The sequence below is a fragment of the Panulirus ornatus genome, chromosome 43 (assembly GCF_036320965.1).
Source record: "Panulirus ornatus isolate Po-2019 chromosome 43, ASM3632096v1, whole genome shotgun sequence".
NCBI classification, from domain to species: Eukaryota; Metazoa; Arthropoda; class Malacostraca; order Decapoda; family Palinuridae; genus Panulirus; species Panulirus ornatus.
This window is the reverse complement of record NC_092266.1, coordinates 34302067-34328514: the sequence shown is the minus strand read 5'-3', so window position 1 is coordinate 34328514 and position 26448 is coordinate 34302067. Positions and strand designations below refer to the sequence as shown.

Genomic DNA, 26448 nt, shown 5'->3' with positions numbered 1-26448 from the left:
TATATATATATATATATATATATATGTATATATATATATATATATATATACATATATATATATATATATATATATATTTTCCCTGGGGATAGGGGAGAAAGACTACTTCCCACGTATTCCCTGCGTGTCGTAGAAGGCGACTAAAAGGGGAGGGAGCGGGGGGCTGGAAATCCTCCCCTCTCAATTTTTTTTAATTTTCCAAAAGAAGGAACAGAGAAGGGGGCCAGGTGACGATATTCCCTCAATGGCCCAGTCCTCTGTTCTTAACGCTACCTCGCTTATGCGAGAAATGGCGAATAGTTTGAAAAAAAAAAAAAAAAATATATATATATATATATATATATATATATATATATATATATATATATATATATATATATATATATATATATATATATATATATTATCCCTGGGGATAGGGGATTAAGAATACTTCCCACGTATTCCCTGCGTGTCGTAGAAGGCGACTAAAAGGGGAGGGAGAGGGGGGCTGGAAATCCTCCCCTCTCGGTTTTCTTTTTTTTTTTTTTTTTTTTCAAAAGAAGGAACAGAGAATTGGGCCAGGTGAGTGTATTCCCTCAAAGGCCCAGTCCTCTGTTCTTAACGCTACCTCGCTAATGCGGGAAATGGCGAATAGTTTGAAAGAAAAGAAAAGATATATATATATATATATATATATATATATATATATATATATATATATATATATATATATATATATATATTTTTTTTTTTTTTTTTGCTTTGTCGCTGTCTCCCGCGTTTGCGAGGTAGCGCAAGGAAACAGACGAAAGAAATGGCACAACCCACCCCCATACATATGTATATACATACGTCCACACACGCAAATATACATACCTACACAGCTTTCCATGGTTTACCCCAGACGCTTCACATGCCCTGATTCAATCCACTGACAGCAGGTCAACCCCGGTATACCAAATCGATCCAATTCACTCTATTCCTTGTCCTCCTTTCACCCTCCTGCATGTTCAGGCCCCGATCACACAAAATCTTTTTCACTCCATCTTTCCACCTCCAATTTGGTCTCCCACTTCTCCTCGTTGCCTCCACCTTCGACACATATATCCTCTTGGTCAATCTTTCCTCACTCATTCTCTCCATGTGCCCAAACCATTTCAAAACACCCTCTTCTGCTCTCTCAACCACGCTCTTTTTATTTCCACACATCTCTCTTACCCTTACGTTACTTACTCGATCAAACCACCTCACACCACACATTGTCCTCAAACATCTCATTTCCAGCACATCCATCCTCCTGCGCACAACTCTATCCATAGCCCACGCCTCGCAATCATACAACATTGTTGGAACCACTATTCCTTCAAACATACCCATTTTTGCTTTCCGAGATAATGTTCTCGACTTCCACATATTCTTCAAGGCTCCCAGGATTTTCGCCCCTTCCCCAACCCTATGATCCACTTCTGCTTCCATGGTTCCATCCGCTGCCAGATCCACTCCCAGATATCTAAAACACTTTACTTCCTCCATATATATATATATATATATATATATATATATATATATATATATATATATATATATATATATATATATATATATATATATATATATATTTGGATGATTTTTGCAGGGAAAAAATACAAATAAGTGGGAGATGTATAAAAGAAAGAGACAGGAGGTCAAGAGAAAGGTGTAAGAGGTGAAAAAGAGGGCAAATGAGAGTTGGGGTGAGAGAGTGTCATTAAATTTTAGGGAGAATAAAAAGATGTTCTGGTAGGAGGTAAATAAAGTGCTTAAGTCAAGGGAACAAATGGGAACTTTAGTGAAGGGGGCTAATGGGGAGGTGATAACAAGTAGTGGTGATGTGAGAAGGAGATGGAGTGAGTATTTTGAAGGTTTGTTGAATGTGTTTGATGATAGAGTGGCAGATATAGGGTGTTTTGGTCGAGGTGGTGTGCAAAGTGAGAGGGTTAGGGAAAATGATTTGGTAAACAGAGAAGATGTAGTAAAAGCTTTGCGGAAGATGAAAGCCGGCAAGGCAACAGGTTTGGATGGCATTGCAGTGGAATTTATTAAAAAAGGGGGTGACTGTATTGTTGACTGGTTGGTAAGGTTATTTAATGTATGTATGACTCATGGTGAGGTACCTGAGGATTCGCGGAATGCGTGCATAGGGCCATTGTATAAAGGCAAAGGGGATAAGAGTGAGTGCGCAAATTACAGAGGTATAAGTTTGTTGAGTATTCCTGGTAAATTAAATGGGAGGGTATTGATTGAGATGGTGAAGGCATGTACAGAGCATCAGATTGGGGAAAAGCAGTGTGGTTTCAGAAGTGGTAGAGGATGTGTGGATTAGGTGATTGCTTTGAAGAATGTATGTGAGAAATACTTAGAAAAGCAAATGGATTTGTATGTAGCATTTATGGATCTGGAGAAGGCATATGATAGAGTTGATAGAGATGCTCTGTGGAAGGTACTAAGAATATATGATGTGGGAGGCAAGTTGTTAGAAGCAGTGAAAAGTTTTTATCGAGGATGTAAGGCATGTGTACGTGTAGGAAGAGAGGAAAGTGATTGGTTCTCAGTGAATGTAGGTTTTCGGCAGGGGTGTGTGATGTCTCCATGGTTGTTCAATTTGTTTATGGATGGGGTTGTTAGGGAGGTGAATGCAAGAGTTTTGGAAAAGAGGGTCAAGTATGCAGTCTGTTGTGGATGAGAGAGCTTGGGAAGTGAGTCAGTTGTTGTTCGCTGATGATACAGCGCTGGTGGCTGATTCATGTGAGAAACTGCAGAAGCTGGTGACTGAGTTTGGCAAAGTGTGTGAAAGAAGAAAGTTAAGAGTAAATGTGAATAAGAGGAAGGTTATTAGGTACAGCAGGGTTGAAGGTCAAGTCAATTGGGAGGTAAGTTTGAATGGAGAAAAACTGGAGGAAGTAAAGTGTTTTAGATATCTGGGAGTGGATCTGGCAGCGGATGGAACCATGGAAGTGGAAGTGAATCATAGGGTGGGGGAGGGGGCGAAAATTTTGGGAGCCTTGAAGAATGTGTGGAAGTCGAGAACATTATCTTCGAGAGCAAAAATGGCTATGTTTGAAGGAATCGTGGTTCCAACAATGTTGTATGGTTGCGAGGCGTGGGCTAAGGATAGAGTAGTGCGCAGGAGGGTGGATGTGCTGGAAATGAGATGTTTGAGGACAATATGTATTGTGAGGTGGTTTGATCGAGTAAGTAATGTAAGGGTAAGAGAGATGTGTGGAAATAAGAAGAGGGTGTTTTGAAATGGTTTGGTCACATGGAGAGAATGAGTAAGGAGAGATTGACCAAGAGGATATATGTGTCAGAGGTGGAGGGAACAAGGAGAAGTGGAAGACCAAATTGGAGGTGGAAAGATGGAGTGAAAAAGATTTTGAGTGATCGGGGCCTGAACATGCAGGAGGGTCAAAGGCGGGCAAGGAATAGAGTGAGTTGGATCGATGTGGTATACCGGGGTCGACGTGTTGTCAATGGATTGATTCAGGGCATGTGAAGCGTCTGGAGTAAACCATGGAAACTTGTGTGGGGCCTGGATTTGGAAGGGGAGCTGTGGTTTTGGGCATTATTGCATGACAGCTAGAGACTGAGTGTGAACGAATGGGGCCTTTGTTGTCTTTTCCTAGCGCTACCTCGCACACATGAGGGGGAGGGGGATGTTATTCCATGTGTGGCGAGGTGGCGATGGGAATGAATAAAGGCAGACAGTGTGAATTGTGTGCATGTGTATATATGTATATGTCTGTGTGTGTATATATATATATATATATGTGTACATTGTGTTGTATGAGTATGTATATTTGCGTGTGTGGACGTGTATGTATATACATGTGTATGGGGGTGGGTTTGGCCATTTATTTCGTCTGTTTCCTTGCGCTAGCTAGCAAACGCGGGAGACATCATGAGAAGAAAGATCATGAGAGGCAAGTGTTTTGGGAGCAGCTGAATGAGTGTGTTAGTGGTTTTGATGCACGAGACCGGGTTATAGTGATGGGTGATTTGAATGCAAAGGTGAGTAATGTGGCAGTTGAGGGAATAATTGGTATACATGGGGTGTTCAGTGTTGTAAATGGAAATGGTGAAGAGCTTGTAGATTTATGTGCTGAAAAAGGACTGATGATTGGGAATACCTGGTTTAAAAAGCGAGATATACACACCGACCTACCATTCCCCAGAGCACTCGCACCCACCTGCCATTCCCCCGGACACTCACACCGACCTGCCATTCCCCCAGACATTATTTTGAAAGGAAGAATTAGGGAACAGAACAAATAGCGAATCTTAGCAGCACATTTGGTAGATAGATGTTAAGTAAAGATAAAGTAGCGATGTTTATAGAGCGAAGTACGATTATTGTTTCTTTTTTCTCTCAGATTTCAAGTTAAAAAAGTTCAAATATTTCATGATTACGCTTTATGTACGCTTGTAGAATCATCAGACTAAGAGTGTCAAGTCCCAGCAGGCAGGGTAGGTCAGGTGCCACGAATGTCATCAGATCGTATGTGGTCAGCAGGCAGGGTGAAAGTGTAGACCAAAAGGGCGGCGGAGAGGAAGACAACGCTCGAAATTCCGAGATCACTCGCGCCCACCTCTACTCTCCCACGCCCACTAAGAAGTCACGTGGCTCCCTCGCTTCCCTGAAGACGCAGGACGACGCTTCCGATCCCTACGAGATCTGCCCTTACGCCACCTTCAGGTATCTCACATAGGTCCTCCTTAGCAAATTACCCCGTCTACATATAGTGCAATGTATACATAAAGGGTCCCAGTAGTGCATGTATAGATTTATAAAAGTGGATTCTTACCAGTCATATATATTCAAGGTTTCGTTGATAATCGGCTTCAATAATGTATCAATGCATATAATGTATCAGTGCATAGAATGTATCACTGCATATAATGTATCACTGCATATAATGAGGAAATCGATATTGTTTTAAGACCTTTCGATTAATAAAGTATTCTATGTACCGAGGTTAAAGCACTCACAGTTCCTTAATCCTTTTGCTGTGTACATGTACGCAATGTCTTTAAGTGACCACACAAAAGCATTAACAAATCTTGTGCTTTTCTCCTCTGTAACTAAATCTTTTCTCTGGATTTGTTTTTCACTTATCCGATCTCTCTCTCTCTCTCTCTCTCTCTCTCTCTCTCTCTCTCTCTCTCTCTCTCTCTCTCTCTCTCTCTCTCTCTGAGCTTTCCTCTTGCACGTAGCGTGGGTAGCTCGGAGGGGACCCTGGAGTATGGGCTGTCGCTGCACGCCATGACCCCCCGAGACTGTCTGGACCATCCGGCCGGCCAGAGTGATAGCCACCAGCAGTCGCCAGCCTACGGCCAGGTGGGCCGACAGAGGACACAGTCACACTACAAGGAAACAGGTAAAGTAAACCTCTCTAACTTCTCATAACTAAAGTCGTGTATAAACGACTATTTATCAGGAGGGACCAGAATTCCCTCCTGATGAGACGGTGCAGACAAGTGAATATATATATATATATATATATATATATATATATATATATATATATATATATATATATATATTATCTCTTCTATTATCCTCGATCGATGTTTCTCGCGTTAGCGGGGTAGCGCTGTAAAATAGACGAATAGAGAGGTATCCACTATATATATATATATATATATATATATATATATGTATGTATGACTCATGGTGAGGTGCCTGAGGATTGGCGGAATGCGTGCATAGTGCCATTGTACAGAGGCAAAGGGGATAAGAGTGAGTGCTCAAATTACAGAGGTATAAGTTTGTTGAGTATTCCTGGTAAATTATATGGGAGGGTATTGATTGAGAGGGTGAAGGCATGTACAGAGCATCAGATTGGGGAAGAGCAGTGCGGTTTCAGAAGTGGTAGAGGATGTGTGGATCAGGTGTTTGCTTTGAAGAATGTATGTGAGAAATACTTAGAAAAGCAAATGGATTTGTATGTAGCATTTATGGATCTGGAGAAGGCATATGATAGAGTTGATAGAGATGCTCTGTGGAAGGTATTAAGAATATATGGTGTGGGAGGCGAGTTGTTAGAAGCAGTGAAAAGTTTTTATCGAGGATGTAAGGCATGTGTACGTGTAGGAAGAGAGGAAAGTGATTGGTTCTCAGTGAATGTAGGTTTGCGGCAGGGGTGTGTGATGTCTCCATGGTTGTTTAATTTGTTTATGGATGGGGTTGTTAGGGAGGTAAATGCAAGAGTCCTGGAAAGAGGGGCAAGTATGAAGTCTGTTGGGGAAGAGAGAGCTTGGGAAGTGAGTCAGTTGTTGTTCGCTGATGATACAGCGCTGGTGGCTGATTCATGTGAGAAACTGCAGAAGCTGGTGACTGAGTTTGGTAAAGTGTGTGGAAGAAGAAAGTTAAGAGTAAATGTGAATAAGAGCAAGGTTATTAGGTACAGTAGGGTTGAGGGTCAAGTCAATTGGGAGGTGAGTTTGAATGGAGAAAAACTGGAGGAAGTGAAGTGTTTTAGATATCTGGGAGTGGATCTGTCAGCGGATGGAACCATGGAAGCGGAAGTGGATCATAGGGTGGGGGAGGGGGCGAAAATTTTGGGAGCCTTGAAAAATGTGTGGAAGTCGAGAACATTATCTCGGAAAGCAAAAATGGGTATGTTTGAAGGAAGAGTGGTTCCAACAATGTTGTATGGTTGCGAGGCGTGGGCTATGGATAGAGTTGTGCGCAGGAGGATGGATGTGCTGGAAATGAGATGTTTGAGGACAATGTGTGGTGTGAGGTGGTTTGATCGAGTAAGTAACGTAAGGGTAAGAGAGATGTGTGGAAATAAAAAGAGCGTGGTTGAGAGAGCAGAAGAGGGTGTTTTGAAATGGTTTGGGCACATGGAGAGAATGAGTGAGGAAAGATTGACCAAGAGGATATATGTGTCGGAGGTGAAGGGAACGAGGAGAAGAGGGAGACCAAATTGGAGGTGGAAAGATGGAGTGAAAAAGATTTTGTGTGATCGGGGCCTGAACATGCAGGAGGGTGAAAGGAGGGCAAGGAATAGAGTGAATTGGAGCGATGTGGTATACAGGGTTTGACGTGCTGTCAGTGGATTGAATCAAGGCATGTGAAGCGTCTGGGGTAAACCATGGAAAGCTGTGTAGGTATGTATATTTGCGTGTGTGGACGTGTGTATGTACATGTGTATGGGGGGGGGGGGGTTGGGCCATTTCTTTCGTCTGTTTCCTTGCGCTACCTCGCAAACGCGGGAGACAGCGACAAAGTATAAAAAAAAAAAAAAAAAAAAAAAAAAATATATATATATATATATATATATATATTTCTTTCTTTTAAACTATTCGCCATTTCCCGCATTAGCGAGGTAGCGTTAAGAACAGAGGACTGGGCCTTTTTTGGATTATCCTCACCTGGCCCCACTCTGTTCCTTCTTTTGGAAAATTAAAAAAAAAAAAACGAGAGGGGAGGATTTCCAGCCCCCCGCTCCCTCCCCTTTTAGTCGCCTTCTACGACACGCAGGGAATACGTGGGAAGTATTCTTAATCCCCTATCCCCAGGGATGATATATATATATATATATATATATATATATATATATATATATATATATATATATATATATATATATATATATATATATATATATATATATATATATATATATACTATCCCTGGGGATAGGGGAGAAAGAATAATTCCCACATATTCCCTGCGTGTCGTAGAAGGCGACTAAAAGGGTAAGGAGCGGGTGGCTGGAAATCCTTCCTTCTCGTTTTATTTTTATTTTTTCAAAAGGAGAAACAGAGAAGGGGGCCAGTTGAGGATATTCCCTCAAAATCCCAGTCTTCTGTTCTTAACGCTACATCGCTAACGCGGGAAATGGCGAATAGTATGAAAGAAATATATACTATATTATTATAATATATATATGTTCTATTTATCTATCTGTCATGATTAGTCGCTGTCTCTCGCGTTAGCGAGGTAGCGCAAGGAAACGGACGAAAGAATGGCCTAACCCACCCACATACACATGTATACACATAAACGCCCACACGCTCACATATACATATATGTTTAAACGTATACATACATATAGTTACACAGAAATATACACATATATACACATGTACATATTCATACTTGCTGCCTTCATCCATTCCTGTCGCTATCCCGCCACACATGAAAAAAAACAGCACCCCCCCCACCCCCCAGCGCGCGATAGGAAAAGACAAAGACATACTTTCCAGGGTTTACCCCAGACACTTCACATGCCCTGTTTCAATCCATTGACAGCACGTCGACCCCGGTATACCACATTGTTTCAATTCACTCTATTCCTAGCACGCCTTTCACCTTCCTGTATGTTCAGGCCCAAATCGGTCAAAATCTTTTTCACTCCATCCTTCCACCTCCAATTTGGTCTCCCACTTCTCCTCGTTCCCTCCACTTCTGACACATATATCCTCTTTGTCGGTCTTTCCTCACTCATTCTCTCCATGTGTCCAAACCATTTCAATACACCCTCTTCTGCTCTCTCAACTACACCCTTTTATTACCACACATCTCTCTTACCCTTTCAGTACTTACTCGATCAAACCACCTCACACCACATATTGTCCTCAAGTATTTCATTTCCAATTCATCCTCCTCCGCACAACCCTATCTATAGCCCATGCTTCGCAACCATATAACATTGTTGGAACCATTATTCCTTCAAACATACCCATTTTTGCTCTCCGAGGTAAAGTTCTCCCCTTCCACACATTCTTGAACGCTCCCAGAACCTTTGCTACCTCCCCCACCCTGTGACTCACGTCCTTTTCCATGGTTCCATCCGCTGCTAAATCCACTCTCAGATATGTAAAGCACTTCACTTCCTCCAGTTTTTCTCCATTCAAACTTACCTCCTAATTGACTTGTCCCTCAACCTTACTGAACCTAATCATTTTGATCTTATTCATCTTTACTCTCAGCTTTCTTCTTTCACACACTTCACCAAACTCAGTCAGCAACAATTGCAGTTTCTCACCCGAATCAGCCACCAGTGCTGTATCATCAGCGAACAGCAACTGACTCGCTTCCTAAGCCCTCTCATCTACAACAGACTGCATACTTGCCCCTCTCTCCAAAACTCTTGCATTCATCTCCCTAACAACCCCATCCATAAACAAATCAAACAACCATGGAGACATCACGAACCCTGCCGCAGACATATACATATATACACATACGCAGACATATACACATATACATATACGCAGATATATACATATATACACTTATACATATTCATACTTGCTTGCCTTCATCCATCCTCGGCGCCACCCTGCCCCACATGAATCAGCATCGCCACTCCTTGCGTCAGCCAGGTAGTGCCAGGAAACACGAAGGCCACATTCGTTCACAGTCACTCTATCCCGTGCACGCTTTTCACCCTCTATTATGTTCAGGCTCTGATCACTTAAAATCTTTTTCACTACATCCTTCCATCTCCAATTTAGTCAACCCGTTCTCCTTGTTCCCTCCACTTCTGACACATATAAACCCTCTTTTTTAACCTTTCTCCCACTCAGTATTTCTATATATCCAAATAGTATTATTGCGATATCTAATGTAATAGTGCAAATACATTGGAATATTTCAAACTTGGGTAAGATATCGCTTGAGGATTAACGACTGAATGTAAATAGGAACGACTTCGAAGGGGCCAGAAAACCTATTTCAGTAATTCTATATTTTTATGTTTACCTTTATCATTGTGTTCTATGAAATTATGGTAACTTTATTTCTTTACTTATATCTATATCCTTATTTGCTACTGCTGCTATACTTATGTCGACAAAATGTTTGTCCTTCAATGTATGGGTAAGACTGGAAGGGTAAGACATTACTACTTATACTGGACGTGAAAACTGAGCTTATATTACTTTAAGAATTTGTATATGGACTGTCTAAGCCACTCACCAGAGTTCTTACAAGAAAGATGCTGTAAAAGCCTACTTTATCGATTCTATCCTTAAAATTTTCAAGTGCTATCTATTTCTTATACTGTTTCCTTATCGATCATGCCGTGTGTCCAGAGATCGCTTATATCAGCCGTGTTGGGCGTGGGGACTATGCCGGCCGCCCAAAGTCCCTCCCAGGCGCCCAGCCTCCCACGGCTTCCACAAATGCGCCTACACCCTCTGCTGCCACCTCTGAGCAGAGACCTTGGCCTGAGGAGGCCAGGAGAGACACACGAGGCCGATCTCACCGCCCCAGGAGCCGCACCAGAGGTAGGACGGTGTGGGAGAAGGGGGAAATGGTGGGAGTTTGAGGGATATGAAAGGCAATAACATGGTGTGAGTATAGAGGGGAATAGGGAGAAGTAAACCAATTTGTGTATGAGAGATGTGAAAGATATGCATTATGGAGGTGGGAAGGGGACAGAACATAGGCTGGACTTAGGACGTGGGTGAGGTGTTGACATGGTGAGGGTGTAAGCCAAGGGAGGAAGAGGACATAGTGAGTGTTAGACATAGGATGGAGAGGCATGGTGAGGATGCGAGACGATGGAAGGAGAGAACAATTGTAAGTGTTCTAGGACTTGTATGGTCAGAAGCAGAATACATGAGGAATGTAAACTAAATACAAAATCTGTTTTGTTACCTAACGAAATAAACTTACTGTGCAGTAAAATACACGGTTTTAATTTGGTGTAATTCTCTCTCTCTCTCTCTCTCTCTCTCTCTCTCTAGCAGAGACCCTGGGGGGTGGCCGCGACTCGAGCACTGAGAGTAACGATGCCTCGTCGCCCGTGCAGCAACGTCACCACTTCCAGCCCCAGGCACAGCATCAGGCACAGCACCCAACACATCACCATCATACCCAGCAGCTGGCTCCACAGCACCCGCAACAGCAAGTGGCAGTAGCAGCTGCAGCAAGAGTGGGCTCCCACCCCTTGCCGCCGGTCCGCCAAGCCAGGTAGTCACAGGTAGAGGAGCTGAGCTACGTAGGTGGACCCCAGCTGATGAAGCTGGCACTATTCCTCTCATCCGCTTCCTCCCAGGGGCAACACAATCGTCCTCCTTTCAACTCATCCGCCTCCTCCCAGGGGCATGACCTCAACTCAATTCATTTTTCAAATTGGGAACCAAACGAGTACCTTGATTGCTGTTGATACAATATTCCTCATAATTACAGATGATCTCTCTGCATTCTTTTACTTGATGATTAACATTCTCCTGATCATAATCATCACAAGGTGTCAGATTATAGAAGGCGCTTTTTCGTTCCCTTCATCGGCATAAAGATTTCGTAAAATCATTCAGATGTCGTTTGATATGTCACACTACTGGGTGGGTTTCTTGTACATATCGTGTTGTATAAACAAGTATTGATGTTTTTATTTGTTGCTGCATGTGCTACAGACCTGGAAAATTTTTCATAAAGATTACTAAATGCTTTATTGTCGTAAGTTTGTTCTATACAAGACCTGGTTGGTGTCACGGTGTCAATGATAGTAATCTTTATGATAGCGTTCATTGCTAGGATGAACATCATCATCACAATTTTCACTATTAATCTTTCCTCATCTTTATCATGATTAAAACTATAACGAATTCTGCGTTTACACAAATCGCTGTGATCCCTACAGACCGCGCACTGAGTCGACCTCAAGCGATAGCTCGTCCTTGACGCCCCCACGGCCGCTTCACCCTCCTTCAGCCTTCTCGGACTCAAAGGAACTCTCTGAGGCCGAGTGTGACCGCGAGGTGTTCCAGGCTCAGAATGTGGGTGGTGTTGGTGTCGAGGGGCCCCGCCCTGGGGTCGCGGTCACTCCCTCAGCAGCCCCGCGGGGCAGTGAGGAGAGCATCAAAGCCGAGCTCACGGTACTCCTCCAGCGGTACCAAGACAAGGACGAGGACGGGAAACAGCAACAACACAAGAAACGTCGCTTCACTGATAAGAACCCTTACACGATCAATGTTTAGTTTTATAACTATTTTCTCCTGTACACAAGAAGACGCCATAAAAGCGTCTATTTTTTTACATGAAACTTGCATGTCAACACAGGCCACAGATGCTGACTGCTCTGAGATTCCTTTACGTTTGTATAGGTTTTTCTAATGGTATCATTGTGACCGTAGCTTTATATCATCTGGAAACTTTATCAAGAGTAGTAGAATAGTTCTACTTTGTAATAATTCTAAGAATGTCTTATTTCTACTGTGTGTTTGGAAGTTGTGATGAGCACTTGACCAAACACGAGTGACTTTAATGATCATCAAAATATATGTCTTGCAACTCTGTTCCTTTTCTGTGTCGACTAATTATGTAAATATAACTAATTTCATCAAAATATAGAAATCACAGGTGTCTGTGATTATGAGTGTATAGTATACTTTTCATTCATCCTCTCCTCAAACCATGCCATCGTTGAAGGTTTGTGTCACTTGGCATATGGTTTTCCTGGAACCCTCCGTACCTTGACTTAAGATGTTCCACATGAAACTCTCACCCACATCTGGACCACCTCCATCCAGTCCTGACGTAGGCTGGCGTATGTATGTATACATCTACATGCATGCAAGGTTTAAAAGACGGAGCAACGCGAGCGTACAAAATCTCTTCCCGTAACACACAAATAGTAAAACTCTCTGTTTGGGAAGATCAAAACTTGTGTAGAAGAAGTCAAGGGAAGGTAAGTGTGAGTATGTTCCCGAGGTGAGTCACCGTGATCTTTTGACTCCACTGCAGATATTTCCACATAGTCTAAAGACCTCAACTTTACCTACTTCTTTGGAAGTATACCCTGACGCAGCCTATTCCTGAAGCTATAGCTCAATCTCACTCTCTTCTGCCATCTCCAAAGTCTTTGAACCTATCTTCAACTTTCAGTTCTTGAGCGCTTATAATCTCTTTCCTTTATATCATATCACTATATGGATTTCATGGTAAAAGGTCTACTGGTGATTTCTCCTATATAGATCACCTCTGGTCCTACTCTTTCTAAACTTTTGCCGAAAATTTCGTTATAGCCCTCGACATCTCTAAAGCGTTTGACAGGGCGTGGCATAGTTCTTTTGTCTTTGAATTTACTTACTTTTGATTTTCTGCTCTTCATTCTCTGATACATACCTTCCTTTCTTGTCGCTCCTTCGCTGTACTTGTTGAAGATGCGACTTTCAGGTATCTTTACTCCGATACTTGTGCCTTTTCTCGCTCTGAACATATTTCCTTTCTTGAACCGGACCTGTGCAGCAACTCGGAGTAAGGAAGCAGAAACTTGATTGAATTCATTCTTACAGAAACGTATTATTGTCCAAATCCTTAGGTCTTATTCGCTTTCAACTGATAAATTTCAAAACACAATTTCTCTTCTGCAATAACATGAACATGTGCATGACAAGCCTTGGCCACAAGAGGGACAAAAATAAATGATCGAATTACAGAGGTATCGGTTTGCTGAGCATACCTAGTTAGTTGTGCGGAAGAGCGGTGATTGAGATGGTACGAGCATGCACAGAGCATCAGAGTAGGACGGAACAATGCATCTTCACGAGTGGTAGAGGTTGTGTGGGTCAGGCATTTGCTTTGTAGAATGAGTGTAAGAAATAATAATAAAAAAGAATTTGTTGAAGTATTTATAGATCTGCAAGAAGCGCATGATAGGGTTCATAGAGATGTTTCATGGAAGGCATTACGAACATACTGTTTTGGAGGAAAGCTGCTAGAAGGATTGAAAAGTTTCTATGGAGTAAAGGATGTGTGTGAGTAGAAAGAGTTGCTACAGTTGAAGATAGGTCTGTGGCAGGTGTGTCTATGTTTGGATTGATGAGGGAGGTAAATGCATGGATCTTGGAAAAGGGATCGGTTTTGCAGTCTGTTGCAGACTGAGGGACATGGAAGGTTAGTCACTTGCTATTTACTCGTGACACGGCATTTGTGGCAGACTCGAGCGGGAAACTGCAAAAGCTGGTGTCTGAGTTTGTGAGAGTGTGTAAACGGAGAAAGTTGAGAGTTAATGTCATAAGATTAATGTAATGAAGGTTAGGAAGGGAGAGAGACAGGCCATAGATCAAAAAGTACTGAAGAGGGTGGATGCAATGGTAATGGAATGCATGAAGTCGATATATAGTGTGAGGAGGGTTGATCGAATAAGAGATGAGAAGGTGAGAGACAGGCGTGCTAAGAAGAGTATGGTTGAAAGAAATTAAAAAAGGTGTGCTGGTTTGGACATAAGGTGTGGCTGAGTGAAGAACAGGTTGACTAAGAGGATATAGATATCAGAAGTGCAAGGGACGAGAAGAATGGGGTAACGGAGCTGGAAATTGGAGGAGAAAGTGAAAGGTGTTTTGAGGGGTCGTGAGTGATCATGCAGGAGGATATGAGGTGTACATGGGAGAGTGTAATTGGAGCGATGTAGTATCCAAGGGGCAATGTGCCGTCAATGAGCTGACACAAGACATATGAAGAAGTCAAAGGAAACCACAAATAGGTCCGTGGGGCTCTGGTTTCAGTGCATTATACATGACAGCTAAGGTTGAGCAAATAACGCCAGTCTTCTGTTCCTGGCGCTTTCTCGCTAAGCGGGAAACGACAAGTGTGAAAAAGCACTGCTATTATCAGTACGATTACTAATAATCAAAAGAAGTATAATGATAACAATAACAATTATGATTAATAATAATGATAATGATAATAAGGATAATAAAAGTTAAAACGATAAAGATATAGAATCAGGTGTAATAAAAAACAGAAAATATACAAAATGATACACAAAATATAGAAAAATGGACCATAGTAAAAGGCAATTAAACGGACGACCTTTACACAAACACTGGCTGAGAATCTACCAATCATTGATTGATCATGTGTACATATGATGGATTAGGGCTATTCTCGTGGTGGGGTTGTGGCAATGCAATGTCACAGAATGAGACTTATGTACATCCTCATATTGATGGTTAAAGTTTGTGTTATGGTTGGCTAAGTCTACGGATTTTGTAAAGTCATCGAAGGTGAAAGCGGAGAGGTTTTGCATCTCTTCAAGTTGCAATAAAATCTAGATGCTGACGCTGCATATGTGGGCGGAGGAGGTCTTTTAACTGCCAAATTAAATTACTTGCAGTGTCTGTGTAAGTCCAGAGAAACAAAGCTTTCACAGAACAAGTTGAGGAGTGGCTGATGGTTATGGGTCTTACTTAATTGAGAAATTGTAGGCTTGACGTTGACACCGAGGAGACATAAGAAATCTTCCAATCAGCGATGCATTTTGAATGATAGAGGGAAGCAATGTAGATGGACTAGAGAAGGCGATCGGGGGAGAACCCCTCACACAGCTTCCTCGACAAGTCAATGGTTGTAGTGGAGCGCTTTACTTTGGCGGTACGTAACTCTCTGGCGTCTTCAGATTCTTTATTGAGGCAGGTGGTGATTGGGCTGGAAGATGGGTAGTATGAATTTGGGAACCTTTCTGAAAGATGGTGGCGATGTAATTGTTGATAACATGGGATGCTTTTTTTATTGGAAAGGAGGGAGCATGCCAATTTAAACTATTTAACTCTTTCAAATTCCTACACCCAGGGATAATATGGGAGTGTTTCAAGTATTCTAATTGCCTGATCCAGGTATGAGGTGTGACCATTCACCTCATCTATATCTTTTCAGCAGAGATGATGTGACCTGTCCCATGCTTTTACCATAGCACCTTCTGAGCCATGTATCAATCATATGTGTCTCATTAAAATCTGCCTCCGCATTTATGATTTTCTTTGAATCAATTATTGACAAGTTTGATACCCAAAACTACCAACGTTAATATATGACAGGGAATTACGTTACCTGAAGTGTGACCTTCAGTGGGTACTGACTCAAAGTCTTGACAAGGGTCAAAGAGTTCTTCCTTGGCCAAATCACAAGAATTACCGTTTTTGTAAGCAGTCACGCAGTCTCTTTCTTACAGTAATTACCCAGGGAAACAGATTCACGGATTAACACCAGTAGGTGTCCAGTTATCAAAAATTCTCTTACATCCAACGGTACTTTTACTGAGCATGTTTGATACGACCAGGATTATGATCTTTACTTACTAAGTACTACCTTTGCAACACCTCCTCTCTCCTAAAACAGACCACAGGACCTTGGCATCTCCTCCTTCTCCTTGAAGCACATCAAACGGACCTCGGCAGCACCTTCTGCAGCACAACCACGGCACTTCCCTTCAGCAGCATAATTACAGGCCTCGGCAGCCTCTTTCCTCCTGCAGCACAACCACAAGCCTTGGCAATGCCTCTTACAGCATAACCAGAGGCCTCGGCAACGCTTCTTTCGTGCAGCATAACTACTCCTACGGAGCCTCGACAACTTATCGCTTACTTCATGTAGCCCGATTGTGGGATCTTATTCTGCAACAGCAGCACGTGATTCCTGCCTAACTTCCTCTTCCCTCACCAACAACAGCTGCTGTCCTGGTGTCTTCATGCTCTTGTTCATTTCTATATAGCATTGTTGCATTACCTGTGTTTCTGCATCCCTTTCTCAACCCTCATATTTCTAAAATGTTCGATAATCACATTCCGTATCTTAATTTTTTTTCACCTCCATTGCATAGTGATAAACGCGTATGGACACTGTCTGTGGCTGTCATTGTCTGTCGATGGATAATATTCAGCCTGCAACTTAACCTTGGTCATAATTTGAAATCTAAATCAGATGGAGATAAGACGATGTAATATATTTCTTAGCATCTAAAGAAGTGGACGCCAAAAGACCTATACCTCTAGTTTGGATTTTGCCTAAGTTAGGCAGTTATGATAAGGTTCAGCCGTCTCGTAAATTGAACAAATTTCCACCTTTAGCAAAGGAACTCATTTCAGATGTTTTTACTATTTACTAAACAGTAGTTCCACTCAAGCGACAGGGTTCCATGGAACACCCTTTTAGTGTTAACCAAAACAAAGGTAAATTGTAATATCTGTCTGTGTTTTAAGTAAAGGCATTAATTTGGAAGTTGTGCTAAATACTTAGTACATAACATTCTAGTACATATGGTATCTAAGGGGAATTTTCAAACTTCTGCATTGCACTAGACGTTGTAGTAACATTTAAATACGTGGCATCTATGATGTAAGGCATTTTAAACGAAAAATGATAACTGCCCTAAAATTCAGTCATTCTAAGCAGAAAAAATCCTCATAAAAATCTTACGTTGAAATATTTGATTGTTTTCAATAATCTTTATTCATACTCATATTTTGAAGAAATAATGATATTATTGAGAAATGCAACCAGATGTGACATGTAAACAAACATGGCGAATGGGGCGGACGTCACAGAAACTATTTCAGAAATTGAGGCGGTTGTGGAGGGCATTTTGATGTCTGATGGACCAGATATGACGCATGATATGAACAAAGAAGAAACAAAAATAACTCCTCTGGAAAATGGCGTTGAGGTACATTGGGGGTTCTCACTGCAGGATTTGTACCGTATCGCCCTTAAATTTTACAAAGGTAATGTTATTCCGAAATTATCATGAATTGTGGTGAAGGGAAAGGTATGTCATCATCTCTCATAAGATTATACACAACTATTTTTTAGCACTATCTGTGTAAGGGTCATAATGAGTTTCAATTGTGGCGTTTGATAAGGTGGTAAATGTCTTGAATAGTTTTGGAATAAAAGAAAGTATGCCTGGATTATGATTGTTCTTTCCTTCCAATTTCATAATTATGATTGTTCTCTCTTAATTCCAGAGAGGAGAGCATTATTATGTAGTTTTATGATTTAATGTTGATTAGTAGAAATGTGAAAAATCAGATGAATGTTATTGTTATGCTATAGATTAAAACTAGGGAGATAAAGTAGAACATCATTCATTTATTTAGACCTGTAAAAGTAAGTAAGACATTGAAAGGGAGGGAAAATATAAGGTAAAAAATCCATGCAATCCTATCAACATAAGAAGTAGTCTATGTTAGGGACAGACCTAACAAACATAATCAACTAATAAATAGATGTAACGATAGTATAAGGAACTTTAATGAGAGGGGTAGGATTAAAATTTGCTTGACTCTTTGATATACTTGATATCTTAAGCATTCTGTTTGATAGCTGATTGAGTAGCTACCATACTGTTTCTAGGAGCCACGGGAGGAAAGAACAGTATGAAGATCTTGACAGCAAGACCTTATAAGTTTTTGGCCATGTATTAATATTCAAGAATATGGAGACATGTTTCCTGATAGAATTTAAAGAAATTTGTACCAATGGATTTCTTACAAGTCATCAGCTCTAATTTTCATAAAGTGGGCATGGCTTCCAAGTAGAAGGGCATTATGGGGTGAAAATACTCAAGATAAATAATTGAGAGTGTACATTATGCATTCATAACAGTTCCATTCAAATCTTGCTACTAGTAAATAAGGAAGAGGGATTCTTACAACATCATGGTGTAATTTACTAATGTTTTTATGCAATGTGTGAGGACATTAGAAAAATGACCATCCCACTGATGGACAATAATAAACATTTACCTTCTGCTTGTAAAACTGTATTATTATAAGAAAACTTGTCTGTAGAATCTAGAACTGCCCATTTTCCTGTATTATTAATGCATTCCACTGAATTCCTCTATGCTTCAAGCATTTGGATCAGACTGAATCCAAAATTTGCATATTCTTTGGGAGAGTTCAGATGTCTAGATATATTATTTATGGATCAAATTAATGCACAAGAGATCTCTCCCACACAGGATCAGATTCATATATATATATATATATATATATATATATATATATATATATATATATATGTATATTTTTTTTCTTTCATACTATTCGCCATTTCCCGCATTAGCGAGGTAGCGTTAAGAACAGAGGACTGGGCCTTACAGGGAATATCCTCACCTGGCCCCCTTCTCTGTTCCTTCTTTTGGAAAATTAAAAAAAAAAAACGAGAGGGGAGGATTTCCAGCCATATATATACATATATTCTATCTTATTTATTTATTTATTTTGCTTTGTCGCTGTCTCCCGCGTTTGTGAGGTAGCGCAAGGAAACAGATGAAAGAATGGCCCAACCCACCCACATACACATGTATATACATACACGTCCACACATGCAAATATACATACCTATACATCTCAACGTATACATATGTATACACACACAGACATATACATATGTACACATGTACATAATTCATACTGTCTGCCCTTATTCATTCCCATCACCACCCCGCCACACATGAAATAACAACCTCCATCGCACCTCATGTGCGTGAGGTAGTGCTAGAAAAAGACAACAAAGGCCACATTCGTTCACACTCAGTCAGTAGCTGTCATTTAATAATGCACCAGAACCACAGCTTCCTTTCCACATCCAGGCCCCACAGAACTTTCCATGGTTTACCCCAGATGCTTCACATGCCCTATATATATTTATATATATTTATATATATCTATTTTGCTTTGTCGCTGTCTCCTGCATTAGCGAGGTAGTGCAAGGAAACAGATGAAAGAATGGCCCAACCCACCCACACACACATGTATATACATACACGTCCACACACGCATATATACATACCTATACATCTCAACGTATACATATATATACACACACAGACATATGGGCAAATTGGGTAGAGGAAGGAGAGAAAAAGTGGGAGAATGCATGGAATGGTGTATGCGAGGGAAGCATGTAAGGACAGGGATAAGTGGAGACCCTTTTGCAGTGGCAGCCCTTTGATGGGAGTTCTTGGAGGGAACAGGCATCAGAGATGTAGATAGATAGATTACAGCATTTATACAGCTTTTTTGGGGGGCTTCCCATCATGGCAACATCCAGTGGATTTTAATAAAAGCACAAAACCAGGAAATGAGGGTAAAGCAAACTTTTTCTAAAACTATGATAGCTCTGGTGATATCTTTATAAATATCTTTACAATGCATGTTTTAATTATTTTTACAGTATTCATTTATGATTAAACCCATACTTTCCCTGAGGTTCATAGCTCTCTGATGTTGAGTTATTCATTATTGTGAGACAATAAAGAATGATCCCATTTATACTTCCCAGTCCTTTTCTGTTACCCGCAAAAACACAACTAATCTGTACAAGATTTTATAACAATTCTACAACTAATAAGGTTGCAAAAAGGAAATTCACTTTTGCTTCTTAAGTTTTGTTCATAATTAAAGGTAACTTTTTTGGAAACAGTAGTTGTTATGGTACGAAATATTATTACTCAAACTGAGTTATGAAATGGCTTGTGTTTTTGGGAATGGTGTATTTCTGATGTGTTTTTCACACTCACATTCTGATATTGATGAATCTACAAAATATGAGAATGCTTGAAAATAGTTAAGGAAATGAAAGTGATGAAAAATTATATTTGATGTAATGAACAGAGAAGGGGGCCAGGTGAGGATATTCCCTCAAAGGCCCAGTCCTCTGTTCTTAACGCTACCTCGCTAATGCAGGAAATGGCGAATAGTATGAAAGAAAAGAAAGAATATAAGCTTTAGATATTGTTCTGTAAGTTAGACTAATAATGTGATCAGGATATTCTTTGTTAAACAGGATTGATGATAGTGCAACTTGGTTTACCCTACCACATGGTTTGTGAACCCCTCATGGTCCTGAATGCCATAATTAGAAGGCTAGCCTAATGCAGAACCTAGAGCCTATCCTAATTTAACCAAATAATCTTTGTCATATATTACTGAACACAGTTACTGATCTGAATTTATAATGATTGAAAAGTGTCACCCACTGAAAATACAGCCATATTTTTCTCACTGTGTGGTTGAGGTCAGTCCTAGATGAAACAAGAACAGATAATTATGGAATTCTGGTGGTGGCTGAGAAGAATAGTCTTATATGTCAAGCAAAATGTGTGGTGAGTGCTTAATGATAGCCTTCCCATTGTGGCTGAATTTCATCATAGGTACTCTAGGATAGGTGCCATGTCTGTCATTTTCAGCTGAGAGGATGGAAACAGTTAAGATTAATGGATGCACATTATTGTCAGTTCCATATACAGAATAACAACCTGATTGTTCTATTTGTCCATTTTTACTGTTACTGTATTTATGTTTATAATCAAAATCTTGCATTAATTGTATGTTGACTTTTACAGCAAGCATAAATGTTAACTGTAGCGACATGACAAATGTATCTTATGAAAATCATCATGAATGATATCAGTGGAGATTTTGTTAATAAAAATAGTACACATGTTGCAGCCACTTTAGAAGCATTATTTTAGCTTGGGCAAGGTTTGGTTTCTAGGTTGATATGTCTTCCTTTTCTTATCTACCTGTTGTTTTACTGAAGAACTCAAACCAGGAAACTTAATCCAGTCTTACCTACCATAATCTTCTTTAATTCTTTTGGTCTGCATTTGTTTGTTTTTTGCCCTCATCCAGTGTGCAAAAAATAACAAAATTGTATTTCTTTCAGTTTAGTAGAAGTTGCACAAAAATTGTATTTTTTATTTAGAATTAAGACAGCCATTCTTGATTTAGGAAAAATGTTAGCTATGTAATAGATTAGCCAGTCCAGCATACAGATTTTACATTCATTTACATTTTGTAACTTTACCATAGCTATATGATTAGATGCATCAAAACTATGAAAATACTTCATATTTTTCTTGTTCATTAAGAGTTAAGCATTATTAGTTTAGGAAAATTACATTATTTACCAGATTGGCCAACAGGAGCATGGTGAAGAGCTTTTGGGTGGGTGCTATAGCCATGGTGAGCCCATAGGAAAGGTGCACAGCTGCTTACTCCAGGCAGTTCCACTGACTCTTCCTTTGTTTGGGTTGCCCATATTTTCACTTAGTCTCATAAATCATTTCTAGATGCAGTAAGGCCTTATCCTTATCCTTCTGTTAATTCAGATTTAGGTATTTTGTAAATATTGGAATATCAAATGTTGCCCCTCTGATTTAATGACTAGGACTTGTGTGATAATATTTCCTTAATCCTTTCTTATCAATAACTGTACATATATTACAGAAAAAGAAGGAAAGGCAGTCCATCTTGGGTATGCAGAGAAGTGTGAGCTGGTAGGGCTAACGCAACAAGTGACACATGGCTCATATAATCCAGCATCCTCACCCCCTGTTGGAGTTTTGGATGTTGTGGGTAAAGACAGGAGGTATGACATATTAATATTCACTTCCAATAATAGTCACCAAATTTGTAACCAGGCTTTATTGTAAATGTCTGATTCCTCTCCTGTCTGATTTGTTCCACAAGCATGAGATATTCTTTGGGGAATATTGGGCCAGTATCATTCTTACCTTCATCAAATTTGTGAGGAAGCTCCCTCTTACTTACCCTTTTTGGTAGATCCTCAAACCATCGTAACCTTTGCTCAAACTAATGGGGTTTGGTCTCAGCCAATCATTGATTGCCACCAGGTTGACATCACCTATCCACCTGCTCATAGTCATCCAGAGCACACATATCCTGGGAGTCACATCACACAAGCTGTAGTCAACCTGTTGTTATAGATCAGTATCATTTCTTGTTTTATGATTATCCTATTGTCTTAGTGTTTATATAATGTCTTATGAGAGTTGTTTATATATTCATAGGCTTAATTATCTGCACATTGTCCTCAAACATTTCATTTCCAACACATCCACTCTCCTTTGCACAGTCTTATCTTCAACCTTTGATGTGAGGCATAAACCATTGATAAAGCTGTTCAGCGGAGGATGGATATGTTGGAAATGAAATGTTCAGGACAATATGTGGCATGAGGTGGTTTGATTGAGTAAGTAGTAAAAGAGTAAGAGAGATGTGTGGTAATGAAAAGAGTGTTGTTGATAAAGCAGGTGTGCTGAAATGGTTTGGACATATTGAAAGAATGAGTAAGGAAAAGTAGACAAAGAGGGAATATGTGTCAGATTTGAAAGGAACAAGGAAAAGAGAAAGACCTAACTGGAGATGGAAGGATGAAGTGAAAAAAATTTTGAGTAACCATGGTCTGAACATGCAGGAGGGTGAAAAGCATGCACGAGATGGAGTGAATTGAAACGATGTGGTATACTCGGGATGACATGCTGTCACTGGACTTGGCCAGGGTATGTGAAGCATTCAGGATAAACCATGGAAAGGTCTGTGGGGCCTGGTTGTGGATAGGGACCTTTGATTTCAGTGCATTATGCATGACAGCTAGAGAATGAATATGAGTGGATGTGGCCTTTTTTTTATCTGTTCCTGGTGCTACCTTTCTAATACAGGAAAATGGACAAGTATGAGGTGAAATATGAATATGTACATATATTTCTTTCAGAAGTGGTAGAGGATGTGTGGATCAGGTGTTTGCTTTAAAGAATGTATGTGAGAAATACTTAGAAAAGCAAATGGATTTGTATGTAGCATTTATGGATCTGGAGAAGGCATATGATACAGTTGATAGAGATGCTCTGTGGAAGGTATTAAGAATATATGGTGTGGGAGGCAAGTTGTTAGAAGCAGTGAAAAGTTTTTATCGAGGATGTAAGACATGTGTACGTGTAGGAAGAGAGGAAAGTGATTGGTTCTCAGTGAATGAAGGTTTGCGGCAGGGGTGTGTGATGTCTCCATGGTTGTTTAATTTGTTTATGGATGGGGTTGTTAGGGAGGTGAATGCAAGAGTTTTGGAAATAGGGGCAAGTATGAAGTCTGTTGGGGATGAGAGAGCTTGGGAAGTGAGTCAGTTGTTGTTCGCTGATGATACAGCGCTGGTGGCTGATTCATGTGAGAAACTGCAGAAGCTGGTGACTGAGTTTGGTAAAGTGTGTGAAAGAAGAAAGTTAAGAGTAAATGTGAATAAGAGCAAGGTTATTAGGTACAGTAGGGTTGAGGGTCAAGTCAATTGGGAGGTAAGTTTGAATGGAGAAAAACTGGAGGAAGTAAAGTGTTTTAGATATCTTGGAGTGGATCTGGCAGTGGATGGAACCATGGAAGCGGAAGTGGATCATAGGGTGGGGGAGGGGGCAAAAATCCTGGGAGCCTTGAAGAATGTGTGGAAGTTGAGAACATTATCTCTGAAAGCAAAAATGGGTATGTTTGAAGGAATAGTGGTTCCAACAATGTTGTATGGCTGCGAGACATGGGCTATGGATAGAGTGGTGCGCAGGAGGATGGATGTGCTGGAAATGAGATGTTTGAGGACAATGTGTGGTGTGAGGTGGTTTGATCGAGTAAGTAACGTAAGGGTAAGAGAGATGTGTGGAAATAAAAAGAGCGTGGTTGAGAGAGCAGAAGAGGGTGTTTTGAAATGGTTTGGGCACATGGAGAGAATGAGTGAGGAAAGATTGACCAAGAGGATATATGTGTCGGAGGTGGAGGGAACGAGGAGAAGTGGGAGACCAAATTGGAGGTGGAAAGATGGAGTGAAAAAGATTTTGTGTGATCGGGGCCTGAACATGCAGGAGGGTGAAAGGAGGGCAAGGAATAAAGTGAATTGGATCGATGTGGTATACCGGGGTTGACGTCCTGTCAGTGGATTGAATCAGGGCATGTAAAGCGTCTGGGGTAAACCATGGAAAGCTGTGTAGGTATGTATATTTGCGTGTGTGGACGTGTGTATATACACGTGTATGGGGGTGGGTTGGGCCATTTCTTTCGTCTGTTTCCTTGCACTACGTCGCAAACGCGGGAGACAGCGACAAAGCAAAAAAAAAAAAAATTTCTTTCTTTCATACTATTCGCCATTTCCCGCATTAGCGAGGTAGCATTAAGAACAGAGGACTGGGCCTTTGAGACAATATCCTCATCTGGCCCCTTTCTCTGTTCCTTCTTTGGGAAAAAAAGGAAAAAAGAGGGGGAGGATTTCCAGACCCCCGCTCCCCTCCCTTTTAGTCGCCTTCTACGACACGCAGGGAATACGTGGGAAGTATTCTTTCTCCCCTATCTCCAGGGATAGGGGAGAATAATATTTATCTTTTATTATACTTGACTGCCTTTTCCTACAGCAGCGAGGTAGTGCTAGGAAACAGACAAAGAAAGACCCATCCACTCATTTTTTTTTTTATTTTTGCTTTGTCGCTGTCTCCCGCGTTTGCGAGGTAGCGCAAGGAAACAGATGAAAGAAATGGCCCAACCCACCCCCATACACAATGTATACACACACACGTCCACACACGCAAATATACATACCTATACATCTCAATGTACACATATATATACATACACAGACACATACATATCTACCCATGCACACAATTCACACTGTCTGCCCCCATTCACTCCCATCGCCACCTCGCCACACATGGAATACCTTCCCCCTCCCCTCTCATGTGTGCGAGGTAGCACTAGGAAAAGACAACAAAGGCCCCATTCGTTCACACTCAGTCTCTAGCTGCCACGCAATAATGCCCGAAACCACAGCTCCCTTTCCACATCCAGGCCCCACACAACTTTCCATGGTTTACCCCAGACGCTTCACATGCCCTGATTCAATCCACTAACAGCACGTCAACCCAGGTATACCACATCGATCCAATTCACTCTATTCCTTGCCATCCTTTCACCCTCCTGCATGTTCAGGCCCCGATCACACAAAATCTTTTTCACTCCATCTTTCCACCTCCAATTTGGTCTCCCACTTCTCGTTCCCTCCACCTCCGACACATATATCCTCTTGGTCAATCTTTCCTCACTCATTCTCTCCATGTGCCCAAACCATTTCAGAACATCCTCTTCTGCTCTCTCAACCACGCTCTTTTTATTTCCACACATCTCTCTTACCCTTACATTACTTACTCGATCAAACCACCTCACACCACACATTGTCCTCAAACATGTCATTTCCAGCACATCCACCCTCCTGCGCACAACTCTATCCATAGCCCACGCCTCGCAACCATACAACATTGTTGGAACCACTATTCCTTCAAACATACCCATTTTTGCTTTTCGAGATAATGTTCTCGACTTCCACACATTCTTCAAGGCTCCCAGGATTTTTGCCCCCTCCCCCACCCTATGACTCACTTCCACTTCCATGGTTCCATCCCTTGCCAGATCCACTCCCAGATATCTAAAACACTTTACTTCCTCCAGTTTTTCTCCATTCAAACTTACCTCCCAATTGACTTGACCCTCAACCCTACTGTACCTAATAACCTTGTTCTTATTCACATTTACTCTTAACTTTCTTTCCACTCATGTACACACATATATACATACACGCTCATACATGAACATATGCCTACATATGCATATCAACATAAAGACACATGCATACATATACCTACACATACTTAGCCATATATATATACACATGTCCATATTCATGCACACTTGCCTTCATCCATTCTCGGTGCCACCTTGCCCCAGAAGAGACAGCATCACCACCCCCTGCATCAGCGAGGCAGCACCAGGAAAACAGGCAAAAAAGGCCATATTCATTCACACTCAGTCTCTAGCTGTTATGTGGAATGCACCAAAACCACAATTCCCTATCCA

At 40.9% G+C, this 26448-nt stretch overlaps 2 protein-coding genes across 9 annotated transcripts in view; both read left to right on the top strand.

Moving 5' to 3' along the window:
* Window positions 1-12364, top strand: part of LOC139762555 (uncharacterized) — a 712972-nt gene extending 700608 nt beyond the window's left edge. For 2 of the 8 annotated variants that reach the window (XM_071687585.1, XM_071687583.1), the window contains exons 31-35: window positions 4532-4714; window positions 5233-5396; window positions 10069-10263; window positions 10726-10951; window positions 11625-12364. In XM_071687585.1, coding sequence (XP_071543686.1) covers window positions 4532-4714; window positions 5233-5396; window positions 10069-10263; window positions 10726-10951; window positions 11625-11961 — 1105 coding nt within the window. In that variant the 3' untranslated portion in view covers window positions 11962-12364. Of the gene's footprint in view, window positions 1-4480; window positions 4715-5232; window positions 5397-10068; window positions 10264-10725; window positions 10962-11624 lie in introns of all 8 variants that reach the window. The other 6 variants (XM_071687584.1, XM_071687582.1, XM_071687581.1 and 3 more) reach the window with 6 other exon arrangements.
* A 4896-nt stretch (window positions 12365-17260) lies between these two features.
* Window positions 17261-26448, top strand: part of LOC139762551 (Golgi resident protein GCP60) — a 54483-nt gene continuing 45295 nt past the window's right edge. The window contains 2 exon segments of the mRNA XM_071687575.1: window positions 17261-17484; window positions 22000-22141. Of these exon segments, the coding sequence (XP_071543676.1) occupies window positions 17283-17484; window positions 22000-22141 (344 nt within the window). The 5' untranslated portion in view covers window positions 17261-17282.